This window comes from Ictalurus punctatus, chromosome 17, assembly GCF_001660625.3.
Source record: "Ictalurus punctatus breed USDA103 chromosome 17, Coco_2.0, whole genome shotgun sequence".
Taxonomy (NCBI): Eukaryota; Metazoa; Chordata; class Actinopteri; order Siluriformes; family Ictaluridae; genus Ictalurus; species Ictalurus punctatus.
Window position 1 is genome coordinate 17,827,791 of NC_030432.2, and position 20,377 is coordinate 17,848,167.

Below are 20,377 nucleotides of genomic sequence, written 5' to 3' on the forward strand. Positions count from 1 at the left end.
AAGCATAAACTTACTGTGAAATAATAATAACAAAAATAATAATAATATTTCTTTATTGATCATTGACAGAAAATAATAACAAAAGCATGTAATTACACCAAAGCCTTTGAAACCTTTAGCAAAATGTCAGTATCAGATCAGTATCAGGTATCCGCTAACTCAGCGCTCTGGAATCGGTAAATGACGCTGGTACGTCTCTAATAAAAATTAATTCATATGAATTTCACTGCTTCGCGTGATGAGCTCCTCACGAAACTTCTCTCGTGGTCAGTACAATACCAAAAACAAAAGAAAGGGGAGGATAAAGAGATGAAACTGAAAGAGTGCTTCAATTAGAAAGTGGGTTAAGAAACAGCTCTTGCAACATGCTGTACTCATCATGCACTTACACAACCAGCGCTAGTGCTAGTAAACAGGCCTGATCATTCTATTAGAGATGCACAGGCAGCATCCTTATATGCATTGATGAGAAGTTATACCGGACTTGAACATCAGCCAGTTAATCGCCTTCATGCAGAACACATAATTCTGTGCATCCTGTGCATTTTGGCAGCATCAGTCATTTGCATGACAAATAGACCATGTGGTATTTAAGGAATATGACACACACATGCATCAGAAGGTGTTAAAACAGCACATCTCCACTAAGCATAGGTAACAGTACTTTATGCCTGATGCTAGAGGGTGTGTAACCATGCTCTGCAGAGGAGAGCTAACCGCTAAAACCACCGAAAGCCGAGTCATCGAGACCGTCGTTTCTCCAGCACAGGAAGAGCAGCTTCTGTAAGTGGGATATTATTAGAGTGTTACCAAGGCCACTGAAAAAAACAACAGCAGCAACCTTGCAGTTGCGGGGTAGGCAGGACATCTTTGCTCTCTCTTTCTCTTGTTCTCTCGCTCTATTTACATGTCTCTTTTATCAGTCCCAGCGTTCTAAATGGTTCTACGTGGAACTTTTTCTGAAAGGGGAACCCTCTGTTGTGTGGTTTCCACGTGAGGAGAAACTGAAGAGGTTTTCAGGGTGCTAGAAGGAACATTTTTTCGAAGAGTGTGCCTGTTAGTCTGTGGTTCTGTCTGTCTATTTATTTGTCTACTTACGTACCTACCAGTCTATCCATCTACCTGTCTGTGCCTTTGTATGTGAGTGTATTTTAAATTTAGTGTTATTGAGCACACGCGTATGTGTGTGCGCTTGACAGCACCAAATCTCCAATCTACTTAAATAGAGAGGGATTCCTATACCAGAAACAGATCTACACGAGGATGTTTTAAGCGCAGATTTTAAACGGTTGCTACAATCTGACAAAAATGGTGTAAGTAATGCCTGTGTGCATTTCCCCATAACTAATGGAGCAATATGTCCTATATGCAAGGAGTGTAAGAATCTGACAGGCCACGTGTTTTCTGGTAAAATCTTAACCAACAAGGAGATTGCCTTTTCTTACTGGTGAGACATGATCTACGTAATACGGCCTCCGTGATGAGTGTTAGGTTTTTCCCCATTCAGGTTTTAAACAGAGGCCTGTCTTGACTACGCATCTTCTCTCACCACTCACCGTGGTTTTGATGGCGGATGCAGTCAGAGAGAATAGAGACAAAGTGAATCTGTTTGGCCTGCTCCTGGAAGCTGAAGTAGGCATCTCTCCTGTATGGAAGTCTCAGGAAGACAGGAAACGGACCTGGAATGGTCACCATTGGCGAAGCAGCCTCCTCTTTTGAGCCTAAGGGGTGGGGGTAGGGGTGATTAAAAAGAGAGGGTGTGTCAGTATCAATTTGTTTTGGGTGGCTTTAGTTTGTTTTCTGTTCTTCAAAGAAATGAACAATTAAACATATTTGAATCCCACTGAGGTTTAGGGAGAAGGTGTCATGTCAGAGACCTTCTCTCTCTCTCTATGTTCTTTACTCTACTTCATTGTCTGGTCTTAATCTATTGCACATTATAAGATTTCATAAGTGCATTCTATATTCAACCTCACAAAATCACTACAAAATGGAAATAAATCCAAAACGCTCTACGTAAGTCAGGGATGACATTGTTATACACTAAGTTCACACAGAAGGGTAAACCTCATTTATTTTTAAAACCTTGTTCCGAGTGACCAAATCGAATTTATTTGTCCAGACTATAGCTGCATATCTACATTGTTTTTAAAGTAGCAGTGCAGGGATGCATACACTGAGTAGAGAGGGGCTGGTGAATGTTTAATTAAGTTTTACCTTAGGGCAAACTTTAAAGAAAACTGAAAAGTAATTTAAAAACCCCCCCAAATATCTGATGTAAAATGGCACCACACCTTAATTGATGTAGAAAAAACCCCAATACAATCCCTCCAGGATTTAGCGATCGTAGAAATTAACGTAAAATCAAGCAAACTCCGCAATATTCGCAGGAGCTTGCGATTTTTCAAAATTACCACATATTTTCCACAGATATGTGACGTCATGTGACGTCATCACAACGCGCACTCAGCCAAAGCCCTCTTCACGTGGCTGAAGCAATCACAAAAAACTCTGCGAAATCCTGTATGGACTGCCAGTACCATAGTTCGACTGTTTATAATTGTACTGTATGCTTAGATATGACATCTACAAACACACACAAATCTGAAAAGTCTACAATTTGGCCTACTTTTTTTTCTTGCTTAAATCAATGATGCTAAAACCAATGCCTGCCTTAAGACAACCAGCTGAGTCCTGATAAGGCTTACGACATATAAAAGGAGAGAGAAACTCACTGTTCAGGTCAGGGAAGGCTTTGTCCACTAGAGCACAATATTTCTCCTCCGAGGTCAGCACAATGCCCCCTGTTAGTTGGAGGATTTGACGTGCAGGAGTTCCTTTTGCAAAAGTCTGGATATTATAAAACATGACAGTGCATTATGAACGATCACAACAGTCAAACATTACTCCAAAGATTTGCATGGATGTGCAAAATAGCACAATATTTCCTATCCTGTATTTATGAAGAGCCGAAATGAAGAATTGAACAGTAATACTTTAATAGTAATAGTCTGCAGACTATAAGACTTTTCATGCTGCAACAGGTGCTGCTGGTTTTCAGTACATCATTTTACCCATATTCTGATGTTCTTACTGTAAGCATACTAATCCAGCTGCAACATGAGGTAAATTAACGCTGCTGTTATGTGAGCATGACAAACAAGAAATTGGTTGGACATCTTATAATCCATCCATCCATTTTGCATACCACTTATCCTACACAGGGTCACAGAGGAGTCTGGAGCTTATCCCAGGAAACTCGGGGCACAATCATACACACATTCCAGACAATTTGGAAATGCCAATCAGTCTACAATGCATGTCTTTGGGCTGGTGGAGGAACCAGCCCCCCGAAACACAGGAAGAACATGTGAGATGTGAGGCAAATGTGTTAACCACTAAGCCACCATGCCCCCATTTTATAATCCATAGTGACATAGTTTCTTAAGAATATGTTGCATTAGTGTTTTGAGTTGTGGGCGGCTGTGGTTCAGGAGGTAGAGTGGGTTGTCCACTAATCGTAGGGTTGGCGGTTCGATTCCCGGCCCTCATGACTCCACATGCCGAAGTGTCCTTGGGCAAGACACTGAACCCCAAGTTTCTCCTGATGGCAAGCTAACGCCATGCATGGCAGCTCTGCTACCATTGGTGTGTGAGTGTGTATGTGAATGGGTGAATGAGACACAGTGTAAAGCGCTTTGGAACTGCTAAGGTTAAAAGTGTAGACCATTTACCTCCTGGCTGTCATGAAGCTCCAGACTGTAGTCTGCTCGCACCGTCACAAACCTCTCCTTCCACTTCTTACTGTCATCAAAGTACAGTACACTGTCCTTATACACCAAATCAGAGGCCTGTGGTGGCTCCTACACACACACACACACACACACACACACACACACACACACACACACACACACACACACACAGTTCAGTGATTTAAAAACAGGTTTTACTGTTGTTGCTCCCTGCGACTCAGCGGGTAAGGCTCTGGGTTATTCATTGGAAGGTCGGGAGTTCGAGCCCCAGCACTGCCAAGCCGCCACTGTTGGGCCCTTGAGCAAGGCCCTTAACCCTCTCTGCTCCAGGGGTGCCGTATCATGGCTGACCCTACACTCTGACCCCAACTTCCGAAATGCGAAAAAAAGAATTTCGCTGTGCTGTAATGTATATGTGACAGATACAGATTCATTATTATTATTACTGTAACTAAATCGTCAGCTGTTAGTAAAACTTGATTTGCATTCTTATATTCTCAGCAATTTATTTAACAGTAGCCAAACTTTCAAAATATAGACTATATAGCCAAAGGTTTGTGGACACCTGACCACCACACCCATATGCTAGCAAACTGTTGCCACAAAGGTGGAAGCACACAATTATCTAGAATATATTTATCTGCTGAAGCATTACAATTTCCCTTCACTGGAACTAACAGGCTTAGCCCAAACCTCTTCCCTGTTCCAGCATGACAACGCCCTGAAAAAGGGTCATAATACCAAATGAGTTGTTTAATGAATATGCGCTGGGTAAAGTACCTTCTGTTTGAGGAGCTGTGTGTGAACCGTCTGCTGCTGCTCCACTTCATCCTGCAGCTGTGAGACAAACGCCACACAGTACTGCCTCTTATAGTGAGGGCTGAAGTTGTTCAGCTCAGCCTCGGTCCGTCCTGCATACACACAAACACACACACAAACACACACATACAGGTTTAATAAACATAGCACATACCTAGAGAGTTAATCGTGTCATTGTATACACAGTACCACAAGACTATTTAGATGTTATTATTAGTGCACCTTCTCTAAAATGAACAGGCACCCATGGGTGACATGTAAACATGTTCCCAACATGTACATTTAACCCTTTCTCACAGTACACTGGCGTTCCATTATGCTGACGGAATGGAAATCCTTGGACATTTTCAATCAGAATAAAGAAATGAATTATTTTATCGCTGCAAGTCTATAATAAGATTAGCCAGGACACTGTTGGGTTACTGTGTGTAGAGTATTATGGCTGGTGCGTAAGGGTGATAGGAAAGGAGAGGGGTGTGAGCCTCCTGTTGGGAAAACAAGTCATAGCTTTCTATAATAACATTGGTACAGAGATCAAACGGACAACACATCTAAAGATTTTTTGATAGTAAAGCACTGCATACAACTGGCAAAATAAAATGATAACATTTAAACCTAGCATGCTATGTATAAAAAAAAATTAAATAAATAAAAAAAAGAAAAAACGAAAAAAGTACGACATTCAATGCTGAACAACGGCACCCCGAAAACATGCGGAAATTCCATTTGTTGGAATCTGGTAAACAGAGTTAATGAAAATGCTGAGGTGTGCCATCTTTCCCTGGAACAACACCCGGTTTAAGTGCTGTGGCGAGACATTTCGTTTGTTAGTGCTTGTGTAAAACTTTTATTGATTTAGAAGTTACAAAAGTAACTCCCGTTACCATGTGCTAGCGTTTATTTTTTCATTATTAATGTATCGATTTACCCTTTTAAACCATTTTATTAACTGATAATGAAGAAAAATCTGTAAAACCAAATACACTAGAAGTTTTTTAGAAATGAAACGTCCTTCGTTTTGTCATAGAGGTGTACAAAATTTTGCACGCAGCTGTCCTTCTAGGGCAAACGCTCTGCTGGAGGAGTGACTATTTTACAAAAGAAATGTCACTCCTCCAGCAGAGCACGTTGTTACACTTGGCCATAAATGTGGATTTTTCTTCAACACATCATGAACTCCATCCATCCATTCATCTTCTGTACCGCTTATTGTACACGGGTCACGGGGGGAGCCTGAAGCCTATCCCAGGAGACTAAGGGCACAAGGCAGGGGACAGCTTGGACGGGGTGCCAACCCATCGCAGGGCACAATCGCACACACACACACACACACACACACACACACACACACACACACACATACTCTCATAATAATGTATCATTTAATGTAATTTATTGTATATTATAGCTATAGCATTTAACTTGTATGTCCCATTTTGCATGATCTTGTGTCTTATCCTCATCATATCCACAGTCTGGTTTGGATTTTTTTTTTCTTTCTTTCAGATGTTGCATTTGTAAGAGGAAAAACAGATCTACATTCAGAGCCAACTCGATGATACATTATGAAGAAATTTGGGCTGAGACTTGCTTCACTGCTCTGCCAAAATAACATGGCACGGTGATGTGGAGTCTGCATTTCCTCCTATTTCCACTCTCGAGTCCAGCAACTCTCTCCATTTTAGATTTAGCTGCTTATTTTCAGACAAAAACAGCCTCAGAGCGAGAATAACGAGCGAGGACGTTTTCCTTCATACACAATGAGAAGTGTGACAGTTTTTCTGTTTTCCTATCTCTCCGGCTTTACCAGCGACATTGTATGTGTGAAACATCAACGTTTACGTCAACGTTACCGTGTGCTCACGTTATATTTTCATACTTCAATAACTGCCTAATATTTTGTGGCAGGTTTATGATATTACATTTACATTGATTGATAATATTATGGGGAAATACAATGGCTTTTAGGCATGTAGTTTGCAAAAGAAAATAACCAGCTCCAGAAGAAGCTACAGATTTATGCTAAAGAGATGGGACACATGAAACAGTCTTTGTGTAAAGATTAAATTAAATCTGTGTCTGATTCCTGTTACCTAATCAGCCTGCTCTTCATCTTGAGCTGATAAGTGAATTAAGAGGCAGAAGGATGAGATAACGGTTTCCTGTGAGATTCCTGACTGGCGGATTGTGGGCTTTTCCTCTTCAAGGCACAAAGCAGGAGCACAGCACACACCCGCGCACGCACACACCCGCGCACGCACACACCCGCGCACGCACACACCCGCGCACGCACACACACACACACACACACACACACACACACACACACACACACACACACACACAGAGTAAGACACAGATGAGACTTCTAAAATCAGAACTGAGCTAGCAAAGCTTTACACTGCAAGATAACTAAATCACACTGCCACACACACACACGCACACACACATAATGCTGTTTAAATAAAAGCCAATCCACTTAAGTGTTTATTACAACTCTGTCTTGAGTGATACATTGGTTTTTACTGCAATTCATGAACTACCACATGAACACTCAACAGCCCAGGAAGTGATTGTGCAGTAATGTGGTCATATGTGTTGCAATACAAGCAACCATGCAGGATAATGTCCTTTTTTTGTACACAAGCTTTTGCAAATGCAACAAGAAAGGACAAATCCTCCCTGAACAGCTTGTATATTACTATGTATAATTAACATGTGCACTTCAACGCTATCCAACACTTTTTTTTAGGTTAAACTTCTTTCACCGAATCCATTTTCTCAATGGTTAACTGTTTCCTACATTGCCCACATCTTCAAATTTCTTGCTAATACCATCAACACCATCTCGCTTTTCACAGTTCGCTAACTTCCTGGGCTGGGTCTCTGCTCAACTGTGCCCTATTGCTGCATTGCATTTTGGATCATCGAGTCCAATATTTGGTATATCCCCATTTCTACTTTGGATTTCTCATTAATATGATGTTGAGCATCTGTGGAACATAGTGAGTGACAAAAGAAGCTGTTGCTCGTTTGTTTCTAGGAGCAAAACCTTAGTGTTAGCATTTATATTTGAGATCGATTACATTTTTCTCCCATTACACACCATTGGACCATTGCACTAGCAATGTCTTCCTTTGATGGCAGAGTGACAGACAACTGCAAACTTCTCACGGGAATAACCAAAAATACATCACCAACCAACAAATTATCACCTCAATCACCAAGCACATCACACATATTTCAATATAAACATGTTTAATTCCTTTCAGGGTGGAGTTTTCTTTCAGGACACAAACACACTGTATACAACATAACTATAACTAACATAACATTAACGTACACCTAGTTTTTCTCACATAACCATGAGGAATTATGGGCATTAAACCTGCCTTTAAATAACCCACGATGGCTCTATGTGTGGTCGAAATGCCATGTATACTGTATGTGACACAATTCCAGTAAACACTGTATTCTACAGAATATCCTCCACAGTAGTATGATTTAAAGTATGCCATGTGTGATTTTGGTATACTGTTTTGGTATATTTCACTGTTTACTTTAATTTGATTGGTCAATGCCGTTTACCTCAGATTACTTCATATTTCTGTGCAGAGTATTTTCACAATTACTGTAACCTAAAACGTGATTAGTTTTAATGAATAAAGCCAAAAATGATGTTAAAGTGGTGGCAGAGCCTAGATTTATTGCAGTCACAATGTACAACAGCCTTAATTTAAGAACAGAATTACAATACAGTAATAGCATAACTAGCTACCTAGCATAAATTGTCTTTTGTGTCGAGTAATCAGCTCTCACAAACATTTTAGAAACAGTGAACAGAAGAACATATTAATATTGCATGTATTCATTTGTCTACAACTGACAAAATTACAATTATTAGCTGTTGCTAATAAGTGTCAGTCAGCATTGGCTAGTTCACACAGGCTATAATTTAGCTAAGGTAGGCCTATAATTTTAGTGTTTTCTACAACAGTTAAAAGATTACATACTGCGGTATAACAGTGTAAGACCTCTACATGATTTTTATGTTCATTACACATTTTCCAGGTTGAATTTTGTGAAAATAAAATGACCACGTTGCATTACAGGATGCAGTACACTATGAAGGTTGCTTTGGCCATGTATTTGGAAACAGGCCTAAGTAATACACTATCCAAGTATCTTTCATGTACTGAAAACAATTACGCTATTCACATACTGCATACAGGTTTTAACCTGAGTATAAAGCATAATATGCCAGTTCATACAGAGACAATTTCTCAGTTTGGCAGAAGGCCTCATGGGTTATAGATGTAATTGGATATAATTATGCCACCATTTTCATCACATATAATTGCAGGATGTTGATGAAGATAACACTCGAACATGCTGATGGACAGAGGATAAAGCCACATGGACAAAAGCAGCCGTTGTGTAAGTTACATCATAATCATCTGTGAGTTTGTAAAACTGAATTATGATATACACTATATGGCCAAAGGTTTGTGGACACCTGACTATCACACCCATATATGGTCCTTCCGTAAACTGTTGCCACAAGTTGGAAGCACACAGTTTTATTGAATGTCTTGTATGCTGTAGCACAATTTCCGTTCACTTAATCCAAACCTGTTCCAGCATGACAATGCCCCTGTGCACAAAGTGAGCTCCATAAAGACATGGCTTGTTAAGGTTGGTTTACGCTTTTTTAACCTTAGCAGTTTTACAAAGCGCTTTACACGGTGTCTCATTCACCCATTCACACACACTCACAGAGCTGCCATGCAAGGCGCTAGCTTGCCATCGGGAGCAACTTAAGGTTCAGTGTCTTGCCCAAGAACACTTTGGCATGTGGAGTCACGTGTGCCGGGAATCAAACCGCCAACCCTATGATCAGTGGACAATCCACTCTACCACCTGATCCACAGCCGCCCCAGGTTGGTGTGGAGGATCTCAAGTGCACATAGCCCTGACCTCAACCCCACTGAACACCTTTGGGATGAATTAAAGTCTCCTCACCCAACATCAGTGGCTGACCTCACTAAAGCTCTTGATGCTGAATGGACACAAATCCCCACAGCCACGTGCCAAAATATAGAGGAAAGCCTTCCCAGAAGAGTGGAGGTAATTATTATAGCAAAGGGGGAATAATCTGGATGTTCAACAAGCACATATGGGTGTGATGGTGGTCAGGGGTACATAAACCTTTGGCCATATAGTATACATGCTTTAAGGAGTAGTCATATTTAACATCAGGGGTTCATTCACATTCATCTTGGTGATGTGTGAATGAATTCGCCTTAATTTCCTTAATGTTCACATTTTTGGTCCATAGCAAAACTTAAGTTTGGTGAGCTATGACCTGCAAATTTGTGTGATGCCTTTAAGTTTACATTTCCATTTACAGCATTAATGTATGTTTAATTAGTCCTATAAATGGCTTTTAAAAAAAGTTTGTGAACCTAAAGATTTGTCACTTGCCATCTAAGGGTGCATTGAAATATTTATAACTGTAACTAAACTGCAAAGTAAGTAAGGAATAATTGACGACAGGCTGTTGATTTATTATAAAAATAATGCACAGTCGAGGCGTTAATGGCTGTGCATTATTTTTTATAATAATTCATCCAACCAGGATCAATTATTCCACTTATACCACAGTTACCACACCTCCAGACATTGTTCAGGTGTTTTATTTCAAGACATGTGTCAGGTTTTTTTCTTTAAAAAGCTCTTGTGTGTGGAACTAATTTATTACGCATCCCATCTCAAGCCTCCGTTGCTCTGCTGCTAAATCCAAAAGGCTTGAGCCATTGACATGCAGTTATTGCAGAGAGAGAGAGAGAGAGAGAGAGAGAGAGAGAGAGAGAGAGAGAGAGAGAGAGAGAGAGTGTTCACAGGGGTTTTTCTTGTTTCATGCTGATACTACAAAAATTCAAACTTTTCATCTGTATCAGAACTATGTGTCTGTGTCAGATCACATAACAGTGGGGTTGCCCTGGCAACATGAACAACCAACAACACTGGTGAAAAAAAAAAAAAAGGGTGGGATGCATGAAAATGCATGTATGAAGATTTGGAAATGTCTACATGGAAATGATTTCAGGTCAGTTAGTTACAAAGTAAACAGAGCATGTCTTGCCTGATCAGCTACATATGGAGTAATGGGATAAATGTTTTCAATTTTATTTTATTTCGCTCCATATTCACTATAGTGCACTATTTGGGATGGCACCATTTTGCAGTGTTGTCTGATTTCTCAGTATACAAATTGCGTTCTCTGAATGGTGCACTCTGTTATTACCCACAGTGTATTGCAAATCCAGTATGCCACTGATGTTCTTACACTACTTCTGTAGTGTACAATGCACAGAGATTTATTTCAGCTCAAAATGTACTGGTCAGGATGGACAACTTCATATTTACATAAACACTTCAGTGGAATATTTAATACACACACACACACACACACACACACACACACACACACACACACACACACACACTTTAAATACTTCTGTATTTTTGTGGTTTTTGGTTGCTAATTAGGTTGGTAATTTGTCTTGTCCAAATTGTTTATCTAACGGCGGGTCACGTGTTTCTGGTCATGTGTCATTGCTTTGACTCCTTTTCTACTGCCCACTAAATAGTGCTCTATATAGAAGTTTATCGCTCACATAGTACTATATAAACTACAGAACATTGTATATAGTAAATAAAGAATGTGATTGAGGGACTAGCACTGTCTGACTGTTCTAAAACAATCCAAACACAGAATAAACTATCAAGATTATGATGTATAGATGGAGGGACAGTGAGCAGAAGAGTAAGATGGGAGCAATTCAGGTATTTATAACTGAAGGTTTTGGACTGAAGATGCGCGCTCATAGGAAGCCAGTATAACAGATATAATGGTCACCAACAACAGATCTGAAATGTTCTTGTGAACAGCATGAAACATTCATTCTCTTGTTGCCATGTTGCAGATGCACACGGTTAGCGCAAGAGTCTCTCACAAACAAACACAAACGAAGCTGAGTACTAGGACTGGATGCTCACATCTGGAGTGGTTTCAAACTGCCCCGCTTCCTGCACCATACAAACACACGGTGCTTTGTATATCTGGAAATCCTGCAGAGGAGGGTTTCTGGGGTTATGCTGTTGTACATGTTTATTGCACTGATCCTTTGCATCCAGCTCTGTGTACGTGTATGTCATGGTGTGTATTCTCATGAATGAACCAGGGCTAAAATTGAACCAGGGCTACACGATATGATAATGTGATATTGCAAGACAAACTGAAAACACTGCGAAAGCCTTCCCTTCCCCTGCCTCCTCTGATAAGGCTGTGTAAGCATTGAGCTGGATTTGAGGAAAAGGATCAGCGCTCAGCAGTTCCATTTTAGCGGCGGGTGGAGCTAAATTCAGGGCCAGAAAATTCTAAAGCTAGAAACGAAGAACTTTGTGCAATGCGCTGTATCACAATATTGTGAATCAGAGTTATTCTATGGTTTCTATAAAATGTAATGAGTATTAGAGGTCTAGAAAAACTTATGAAAGAATCCTGATACAATATTTTTGCTATTTCATCAACCCATAAACTGACCCCATCTGGATAAATGATCTCTTGCCACATTGGTATGAAGCAAAACAATTACATTTATGAAACAAAAAACAACTTTAAAATAATATCCGGTCTTTCTCAAACTCGCGGTCAGGTCATAAAACGCAAAGTGCTACAACTTTTAAAACCAGGCCTCTTCACGAAAACCTTTTCTGCAGGGAGTTGGAGCTGTACTTCTGCACAGGGTTTAAAGCATGAAGTAATTTCCTGTAGTGAGTCCCTCATCACACCAATGCAGCTGTGAGATCAAACTGTGTGTAGCAAAACAGGCCAGAGTATACAGCAAGATCAAAATGTTCACCTGCTTTAATATAATCAGTCACTTAAAACTAAAACAATTTTTTTAAAAAATTAATCAAGATTCTTTGTACTACATCATTCTTGATATACCACAAACAACTATAACAAATGAACTTCTTTAAGAATTAGATACAATTTTATATCAGTGTCATTTATTTAACAAGCATTTTTTTTTCTTGTATTATATAAAGTCATTCTTGTAGAAAGAATGGGTTTATATGTACTTATGAATGTACGTGTTGATCCGGGTTCAGAACGTATTACAGAATTTTTTTTTACATTTCAGGCACATTGGTCCCTGCGAGAAACCACTTTTTCTTTGTCTCATTTTCGAATTAGTGTTCAAACCTGTACAATTTATGAAAATGTTTAATGTCGTTCAGGGGAGAGTGAAAAAAATAAAAAATAAAGAAAAAGAGAAAGTGGCACACACAGGAAGTGCTGTAATAACTGCAGCTCTATTGAAAAGCTGGGACCTTTACAAGTGATTCAATTAAATTGCATATTTATTTTTATCAAATTAAAATGTTGTGGTTTTGCCTAGTAACCACTGCACATATATGCAAAGTAAAAGGTCAACATAATGATGTGGTCGATCCTGAGCTCTCGGTTTCTCACATCTTCCTGTAGGAACGAGCCAAAAAAAATGCAGCTAAACCTCCAAGTCTGGAACTCCAAGTCCTGATATCAACACTTTATTTTTAAATCTTAAGTTTGACACTGGATAAAAGCAGATTTATAACCAGTATCCATCATTTCTGCTATGTATTTGTGTAATGTATTTCTGAAGAAGTAGTAATGTCTTAAGTTCCAGAAAACTTATGCTGTCTGACCGCTTGTCAGATAACATAAGTTTCCCTACAATGTGCATGTAGGGAAAAGCCAGAATAGCACTGCAAAATGGTAGATGCTCACCAACGGTAGGTGGCAAAATGGCCACACATCTAAGTATCATGATGAAACAAAAAATGAGTACTGAGGAGGGAACAAGACTGTTGGTAGAAGTCACTCCATCAGAGTCTTCCTGTAGTGCGGGTGAATGCCGTGATAAAGATTATGTGGAAGATCAGGAGTTATGGAAATCCAGGAAAATGAAAGTAATGCAGAATAGGGCATTGATGTACATTTATGGAATTTGGCAGACACCCTTATCCAGAGCAACTTATATTGAAGAGAATGGTATGGCAGTGGGAAAATAACGTCAAGATGCTGTGCAGCACCAAGAAGGATCTCCACTGCATGAAACAGACATGCACTGAGTGCAATGTATATTTGTGTGTCAATCAAACAATGGACTGTTATTATCTGTATAGCAAAAAAAAACAAAAAAAAACAACATGAATTTTATTTGAGGGAAATTAGTATAAACTGAAAAAAGTAAATGGTTTAGTGAGCACTTAATGCACAGTGGTTACTAGGAGAAACCACCTCAGAAATGACCTTTGAACTGGACTCTAGAAAATAAACCCGTAACGTAACTCAGAACCAACGTTGTGAAAGATATTCTGTGTGTGCGCTTGAATGGTTAATTCACAACTAGTCTTTTGAACTGCCTCAGTATATCATTTCTTTCTTGCTAGGTCAATATTATTTGACGGCATGCTGATAACATAAAGGACGCAACCTTCTGTGAAGTGGTCAGACAACATAAGTTTTCCAGAACTTAAAACATTACGTTTTATTCAGAAATAAATTACACAAATACATAGCAGAAATGATGGTTACTGGTCATAAATCTGCTTTTATCCAGTGTCAAACTTAAGATTTAAAAATAAAAAGTGTTGATAGCAGGACTCGGAGTTCCAGACTTGGAGGTTTAGCTGCATTTTTTGGCTCGTTCCTACAGGAAGATGCGAGAAACCGAGAGCTCCAGATCGACCACATCAGATTGTGAGATCTGCTTTCAGCTGGACAACGTACAACATGGAAATAGAGCAGCTGGTGCAGATTGAAAGAGATTTGCGCAGAGGGACTCTGAATGTGTATGTAGGGCAGAGCTGGAGTGGAGACGTCTGTTTTTGCATTTTCAAAGTGTTTGTGAAGGTAAATGAATGAAAATGCATTAAACAGCGTGGGCCGAGTGTTGAGTGTTCCACTGCTCGGCTCGGCTAGCATGACTCTCTCATCAAAGTGACATGCATTCCTCCTGCCATTTTGTCAGAAAAGACTGAAATGTAGTGAAGTTAGATGGAGTTAATGGCTGCCAAGTGGACGCACATTACTCTTAAGAATCTTTTCTGCCCTGATCTATTCAACAGAAAGGTCTTGGGGGGAAAAAAACTGGGTTAAAATGAAAAATCTTTTAAACCTGGGCAGCCAGATTTGGAATGTTGGTCAGCTAATGGACAACTACATGCATGATGGATTTATTTAGCCCAAGACATATTGGCTTACTACTATTAGACATTAGCTGGGTGACTAAACGTATCATAGTCTCTCTACTAGATGTGTTTGACTCAGGTATCCTCAGAGGAACAAAACTTTATGATCGATATCCACAGCTTGAGGCTTAAGAGGGCATCTATAATGTTTTAACCTGTCCACATGGATACATATCTAACCACTGCTGAGATTATTAACTGCAAATAGTGGAAAATTTCAACCCCCAACCATACGGCAGGGCATATGGAGAATGTGCCAGTTGTGGAAACACAAATATGTCACACGTGTGCATCTCACACAGGGAGGAGGCAGTGAGGGGAGTGAGTCTGGAATCAGAACAGCCCGTCAGTGAGTGTGAGTAATTTCCCCAGGCCCTAATGCAAGCCAGAAATGAAGGCCTGTCCTGAAGTGACCTTAAAACGTGCACAGTGAAATGCATGAGAATAAATGTTGGAAGCTAATCAGGTAGACCACATTGGCAGCTGTAAAATGGGACGTTGCTGATTTGCGGGATGATAATATGGGGCCGTTCATGCCACAGAGACGCTCGGCTTAGTGACAGCATCCTAAATCATTCTGTGCTGAAACTCGACTTCTTTTCTGAACACGATGACTGGAATCTGTTTGGTCAGAGTCAATTCGTCTTTCTTTCTGTCTTTCTCTATCCCTGCGTCACACTGTCGACTCTGTAACAAAAGGGAAGTACATCAGGCGATGTTCTGAGTCACACATTTCTTTCTTATTGCCCACGTTTTGACTGATTTCACCCAAACCAGAGCCCTGTACCATCTTTAAAATGCTTAAGAGCGTACAGGCAGCCTGAGAGGCCCAAAACAGCTGGAGTTCAGATGAACCTCTGTGTCATCTGAATCGCTTTGGAAGCACTTTTAATGGAAGAGAATGTCACTACAGCGAAGCTTCAAAATACACACCACTGAACCTGAACATACAGAGTTTAATCTGGAGTGATTCACAGCTTCAGCTACAGGGTGAAACAAATCGGAAGGCTACAAGGATTTATCCACAAATGACATCTGGGACATCTGTAATAAAATACCTGCATGTCTCCTTGGTGATAAAACTCTCTTATGCGATCAACATCAGATGGGATCTGCAACATTCATTTTCTAAGCATGGCGGTTATAAATAGACTCTTCAAGTGTGGAGTAAACGTAAAAATATCTATAGCAGTAACATGTAAACCTACAGCCACTTCTTTAGCTTAGCACTGGATCTATGAGTCTAACAGAGCTAACACGTAAGAGAAGCTTATAGCTACCGATTTAGCATGTCTAAAGCATCACACTATCTGCACACTGCTTCCTTAAGTTGTTCAGTATCTCAAACAGTTTCTGACCAGGTATGACACACTGCTTTCCTACACTTTCCAGCTCAAGCAATCAACATTATCAACATTGAGGATACATGTTCATTTACATTACCTACAATATGCAGACATGTATTGATTCTTTATCAAAGCAAATACTGTAAAATATGACAGCTGATATTGCCAGTGTAGACCAGCATGTCTCCATTGACCTGCACTGGCCTATGAGGTGTTGCTGTATTAAAATAGTTACCAACAGTGGATCTTAAACTAACTAGAAAAATATTAGTAAAAAAATGTTTCAGCTTAAGATACCAAACTCCTTTTGGTCTCTTAAGCTGCAGTTGATAGAAAAACTTACCACAAAAAGCTGTAAATACTGCGCTAATCTTAAAAATACAGTTGAGGTCATAAGTTTACATATGCCTTGCGGAATCTGTAAAATGTTAATAATGAAGAAAAAAACAAAACAAAGGGATCAAAAAAAATTTCAATCCTGCCCTGAATAAACTATTTCACATAACAGATGTTTACATATAGTCCACAAGACACAATAATAACTGAATTTACATGTTGATCATCCAGGTAACAACACACAGTGTTAAGAATTAAGGGTATGTAAACTTTTGAACTGGTTCATTTGTGTAAATTAAGTTATTATTGTGTCTTGTGGACTATATGTAAAGTGTCGTGTGAAATAGTTTATTCAGGGCAGTACTAAATAAAATTAAAAAAACAAAAAAAAATGCAAATTTTTATGATCCTTCTTTTTTTTTTTTTTTTTTAAATGTTAACATTTAGCAAGTTTTGCAAGGTGTATGTATACTTATGACCTCAACTATAAGTTTATAGGAGCTTTAAAAGGCAAACCAGCGATGTACAAACAGACCAGATCATGCCAAATGCCATGGATTTATCAAAACACGCACAAAAAAACAAAAACCCATCTCTGGAATCTCCGTTTGGTCAGACTGTTCACCGAACACATCAGACATGATGGTTTATTCACATACTGCAGGATTCAGTGATCTCAACAATGTCAAAATGACTAACACTCAGAACACTGCGTAGTACATATGATTACGAAAATAACAGCGCACAAAATCTGCACGTTAAATCAAGCACAATCAATAAATAATGACACCATTCTGAAAGCTTTACCTGAGTGGTTCCGTACAAATGCTTCATTAATAACACATTTTATTCAACATTCATAAGATGCTGTCACTGTGATTCCTACCATATGCTCCTCCAACTCACTCCAAGCTCTTTTCTACAAAGCTCAACTCTTGTTAGCAGCAAAAACTTCAATTCCCAACCATGAGCCAGAGGTCTTTAACGGAACGTTTCGATGATGACAATGAAATTTCCTCTGAGCACATATGTAGTCAATCAACAAAGACACATCTGGTGTTTGACGTTTGCTTTTGTGGATCTAGGAGACGAACACAGCCAGGACATAAGCATAGCTTATACCTACGGTATCACACTTGCCTCAAACTGCCTTGTTGAGTTGCTCAGTAGTATCTCAAACAGATTTGTTTATATGGTTTCTGATCCTGTATGTCTATAGAAATGGACAAAATGACTTTGCAGAGCTAAACTTAGCAGTGGCAGCCATCTTGATGAAAATGTTTTCTTCCCCAGAACATAGTTTAGTGTCACTCAAGAGCTCACTATTGACCCATAGAAATCTTAAATCTTCGCTAACACCATTTCTACAGGGAGATGGAGCTGTACTTCTGCACAGGGTTTAAAGCATGAGTTCATTTCCTGTAGCGTGTCCCTCATAACGTTCAAGCAACTGTGAGATCAAACCATTTTAACAAACACTGCCTAGTCAATAGTAAAATCAAAGCATATCCACATGCTTTAATTTCATGTTATTAAAAAACAGAACAATTATATTTCTTTCAGTAAGATTATTCTGTGTGCTACATCATCATTGACTGAAATAGAATTAAAAATGATTTTTTTTTCAGGCCCCACCAGATCTGGACAGAAAAAAAGTCTTTTGTGATTACTCAAAACCTCAACACGGTGTGAGGTGAGGTGAGTGTGTGATGATTGAGATATAATGCTGTAATGGTACCTAAACGTCACTTACTTATTAGCGCCTTGTTACTTGTTACAGTTTCACTACAAAACTGTAGATCATGAACAGATTTGGGATTAGGTGAAACTGTATAGGTTTAAAATTTAGACTACTTTAAGGTCACTCAACACACAACAGGCACTCTCATAGCTCAAGTAACAGATTCACGAATGTAACAGATTCCAACACTGAATGTCTTCTTTATTTCATGGCTAACAGCTTCCTAAAAGCAGTTTACTCAGCGCTTTGAAAAATTATGCAACACAAGAGAGTATATCCAGTGTTCTGTGAGTCCTGAGTTCTGCATAGTTTGGTGCTTTCCCTGCTCTAACAGGTCTGGTTCAGCTAATCAGTATGGTTAGTAAGTGTTACTTCGACAATTGTGAATGAACCTACAATCTGAAAGTAACAAATACAGTTTATTGTTCATCTAAAACGGCTGAAATGCACTATCAGTGGGTGCCTATCATCCTCTCTCTCTCTCTCTCTCTCAATCTATCTATCTATCCATCTAAACTATACTGCCAAAAGTGTGTGGACACCTGACCATTACTATGATTAACAAGAAGATCTGGGGCACAGTCGGCGTTCAAGTTCATCCCAAAGATGTTCAGTGGGGTTGAGTTCAGGGCTCTGTACAGGCCACTCGAGTTCTTCTACAACAACCTTAGCAAATCATGTCTTTATGGACCTTGCTTTGTGAACAGGGGCACTGTCATGATGGGGCAGGTTTGGACTAGGCCCATTAGTTCCAGTGAAGGGAAATTGTAATGTTACAGCATACAAAGACATTCTAGACAACGGTGTGCTTCCAACCTTGCAGAAACAGTTTGGGGAAGAACCACGTATGGGTGTGATGGTCAGGGGTCCACATACTTTTGGTAATATAGTACTTCTATCTATCTATCTATCCATCCATCCATCCATCCATCCATCCATCTCTCTGTCGCTCTTTCTCACTCAGTGTAACCCTCTACAACCCTCTCTTGTATCTTAATCTGATCTTCTTCCGTGAGTTTCTGTCTCATTGTATCTAGGGTTCTACAGCACATGTAAAAATACTGAGGCATATAAAGGAAGAAATTTGGGATTTCTTGGATTTCTTAAAATGCCAGACTAGTGTAGTCAGCCCGAGGAAATCCCTTATCTATATACGCTTATCTCTGTAAGACCTCACGCAACCATTAACACTGTTAATACTACGGACTATACAATTCAAGACTTTAAAGAATATTGTTAATAACTTTTAATATAAAAGAAAAACATAAAATAATAAAAACGAGTAACTTTTCAAGATATTTTTAATTACATAGCATGTAGCTTTCTCTGTGTCCTATACATCCGTGAACTCCGTGTTTCTGTCTGTATCTCACTCGCTGTCTCCATATCGCCCTATGTCCTTGTCTGTCTATCTTTCTTTCTTTCTGTTCTTCATTCTCTTTGTCTCTTCTATTCATTTCTCTTTCTGTCTCTCCCTAACCCTGTCTCTCTCTCTTTCTGCTCAAGTCTCATGATTCTGTCTCTCCTCTTCTTTTCTCTTTCTCACTGGTTTGGTTAGAGTGGCCTCGGGATCTTTAACCAAGCTGTGAAAAGTGTGCATAAGGAAGTAAGCACACCACTCCATTGATCAAGCTGAACAATCCAGACGGGTGCAGAACAGAGCTGGTTTCCTCTTTTATCCGGCACTTCCCCTAAATCAGCAAACAATCCTCTGGACAAGCTGCTACCAAACACAGGAAGGAAACACGCTCTTCTCATCATGCCGAACCCCGCATGACATAAACCCCTCCATGCTTCTAAGCCTAAAGAGCTGGACAGATGTGGCAGTGTTCTCACATTCCTGCAGAATCAATTTGAACGCCATTTAATACGGAATTTAACGGACACCATCCAAGTGAAATGGATTTAGTGTAGAGTGTATGGTGCAGGTGAAGACTGGGTTATACTGGTTATATATAGACCAGTGATTCTCAAAGTGTAGTCCAGGAACCCCCAGGTCTCTGTGAAGTATAGGCAGGCGGTCAGTGATTTTGGGGTCCACCAATTTAACTGTATGTATTAATGAGTTTTAT

At 39.6% G+C, this 20,377-nt stretch overlaps 1 protein-coding gene across 1 annotated transcript in view; it reads right to left on the reverse strand.

Moving 5' to 3' along the window:
• niban1b (niban apoptosis regulator 1b) overlaps positions 1 to 20,377 on the reverse strand; it is a 33,772-nt gene that overhangs the window by 12,055 nt on the left and 1,340 nt on the right. The window contains exons 2-5 of the mRNA XM_017491389.3: positions 4,536 to 4,666; positions 3,735 to 3,863; positions 2,736 to 2,850; positions 1,557 to 1,721 (exon numbers count right to left, since the gene is read on the reverse strand). Coding sequence (XP_017346878.1) covers positions 1,557 to 1,721; positions 2,736 to 2,850; positions 3,735 to 3,863; positions 4,536 to 4,666 — 540 coding nt within the window. The remainder of the gene's footprint in view (positions 1 to 1,556; positions 1,722 to 2,735; positions 2,851 to 3,734; positions 3,864 to 4,535; positions 4,667 to 20,377) is intronic.